Source organism: Hippocampus comes, unplaced genomic scaffold (assembly GCF_001891065.2).
Source record: "Hippocampus comes isolate QL1 unplaced genomic scaffold, H_comes_QL1_v1.1 scaffold186, whole genome shotgun sequence".
Lineage (NCBI taxonomy): Eukaryota > Metazoa > Chordata > Actinopteri > Syngnathiformes > Syngnathidae > Hippocampus > Hippocampus comes.
In genome coordinates this window covers 1807249-1808980 of record NW_017806236.1, presented here as the reverse complement: position 1 = coordinate 1808980, position 1732 = coordinate 1807249, and the positions used below count along the sequence as shown (strand labels likewise).

The window sequence follows — 1732 nt, the reverse complement described above, 5'->3', positions numbered from 1 at the left end:
CCCCTCGAGGAAGCGCACGCCCCCACACACACACACACACACACACACACACACACACACACACACACACACACACACACACACACAGTAAAGATCCATGCCAACGTCCAAGGGCACTCTTTGTTCTTCCATGTCATTCAGAATGGTGCCCTGTGGCTCAGTGGCAGCTCAATACATTGATGATGTCCGAACACTCAGTTTCCAAACATGGAGAAGATAATGTCAAAGAGGTGTGTGTGTTTTGTGTCGGGCCTCCAAAAGACTGATTCGCTGCTCTTTAAAAATTAATGGTACTTTTTTTTTTTTTTGAAGATGACTAAAACATTCACCAGTTCACATTTACCAGTAAGAAATGTTCTTTCGAAATGGCATATTGTTTTTTTTAATGGCAATAGTTTGTTTCGCAGTCGAAAAATAGTTTTCAACTCTGAAGGTGACCCAACGGTTTTCAACTTCTCACTTTCTCTTATAGGGATTGCTATTCCTCGTGAAATACTGCATGAGTGACAATGCGTCAAATGACAATTACCAGTAAATTAAAAAATATATATATTTTACAGTGGGTGAGCAAAATTACAAGTCAATACATCAATTTTCCAAACTACTGATCCTCATGAGGGTCCCATGTAAGATGACGCTTATACCAAACTGACTTTGGGCAAGAAGCAGGGTACACCCTCATCTGTTTGCCAGCCAACGGGTGAACATACAGTCCAATTTCATCCGATTCAATCAAAATGTTAAAAGCAGGGTTTCATTCACTTTGAATTCCAGAATTAACATCGGAAACTTTTGATGCTTACATCAGTGTCAATTTTCATTGGCTCAGGTTGTGATTTTGTTGTGCCTCTGACATTATTTCTCAGAATGAAACTCGGATTAGGGAGTGTACCAGTATTTGACTTCCTCTCGGCTGTAAAGATCATCTTCAGTGACTTCATTCATTGATTTTGCAGATGACAAATGTTTGAACCTTGGAAAACGTTTGTGTGTGTGTGTGTGTGTGTGTGTGTGTGTGTGTGTGTGTGTGTGTGTGTGTCCTTCTGCATGGGCCAACCCACCTGCGATCCTCGGGAGCCTCTTTTGTGTTCCCAGTCTGAGCGGGCGAGTATCTGCGAGACAACAAAGACAAAACTATTGGCAAATGACTGAAAAGCGACAACATACTGGACGTAACACTCATGGGTCAAAACAATAGGTACACCTCCGCGATCCAATGACGTCAGAGAGAAGAGCTGCATGAACCAGTTTGCCTTTGTAAAGATCATAATGACTTTTTTGGCTGGACACTGTCAGTGAGACAGTAATTTATCACTATTAAAACTGTAGTTTGTCAAAATAAGATTGGAGAACACGTTTTACTGGAGTTAAATGAGTTCATCAAAAATGTGGGAAACTACGCAAACAGAAGCAATCAGTAACACTGTTAATCTACTTTTTTAGTTCCTTGACAATGAAAATCAAAATGGAGCTTTGTAATCTTTGACAAGGCAATATTTTGGATTGGATACATCTACTCTGACGTCATTCAGTATAGTGTGCATATGTGAAAAAATTGAGAAGCCGTGCGATTGGTAGTTTGGAAATGCAAAATGAGTTTTTGCACTCACCCCAACACACTTTCCACGAAGCGCAGACATCTAATGCAATTTCATAGTCAGGTTTGGTTTACTTTCGTTCCTACTGGCTGCCTGAGGGTCTGGTGGAGGCGGAGGATCTGATTACCAGCGAC

General features: G+C 41.1%; 1 protein-coding gene across 3 annotated transcripts in view; it reads right to left on the bottom strand.

The window, feature by feature from the left end:
* Positions 1 to 1732, bottom strand: part of LOC109507618 (cGMP-inhibited 3',5'-cyclic phosphodiesterase A) — a 71864-nt gene that overhangs the window by 26504 nt on the left and 43628 nt on the right. For all 3 annotated transcript variants that reach the window (XM_019857198.1, XM_019857199.1, XM_019857200.1), the window contains exon 2: positions 1062 to 1112. In XM_019857198.1, the coding sequence (XP_019712757.1) occupies positions 1062 to 1112 (51 nt within the window). The remainder of the gene's footprint in view (positions 1 to 1061; positions 1113 to 1732) is intronic.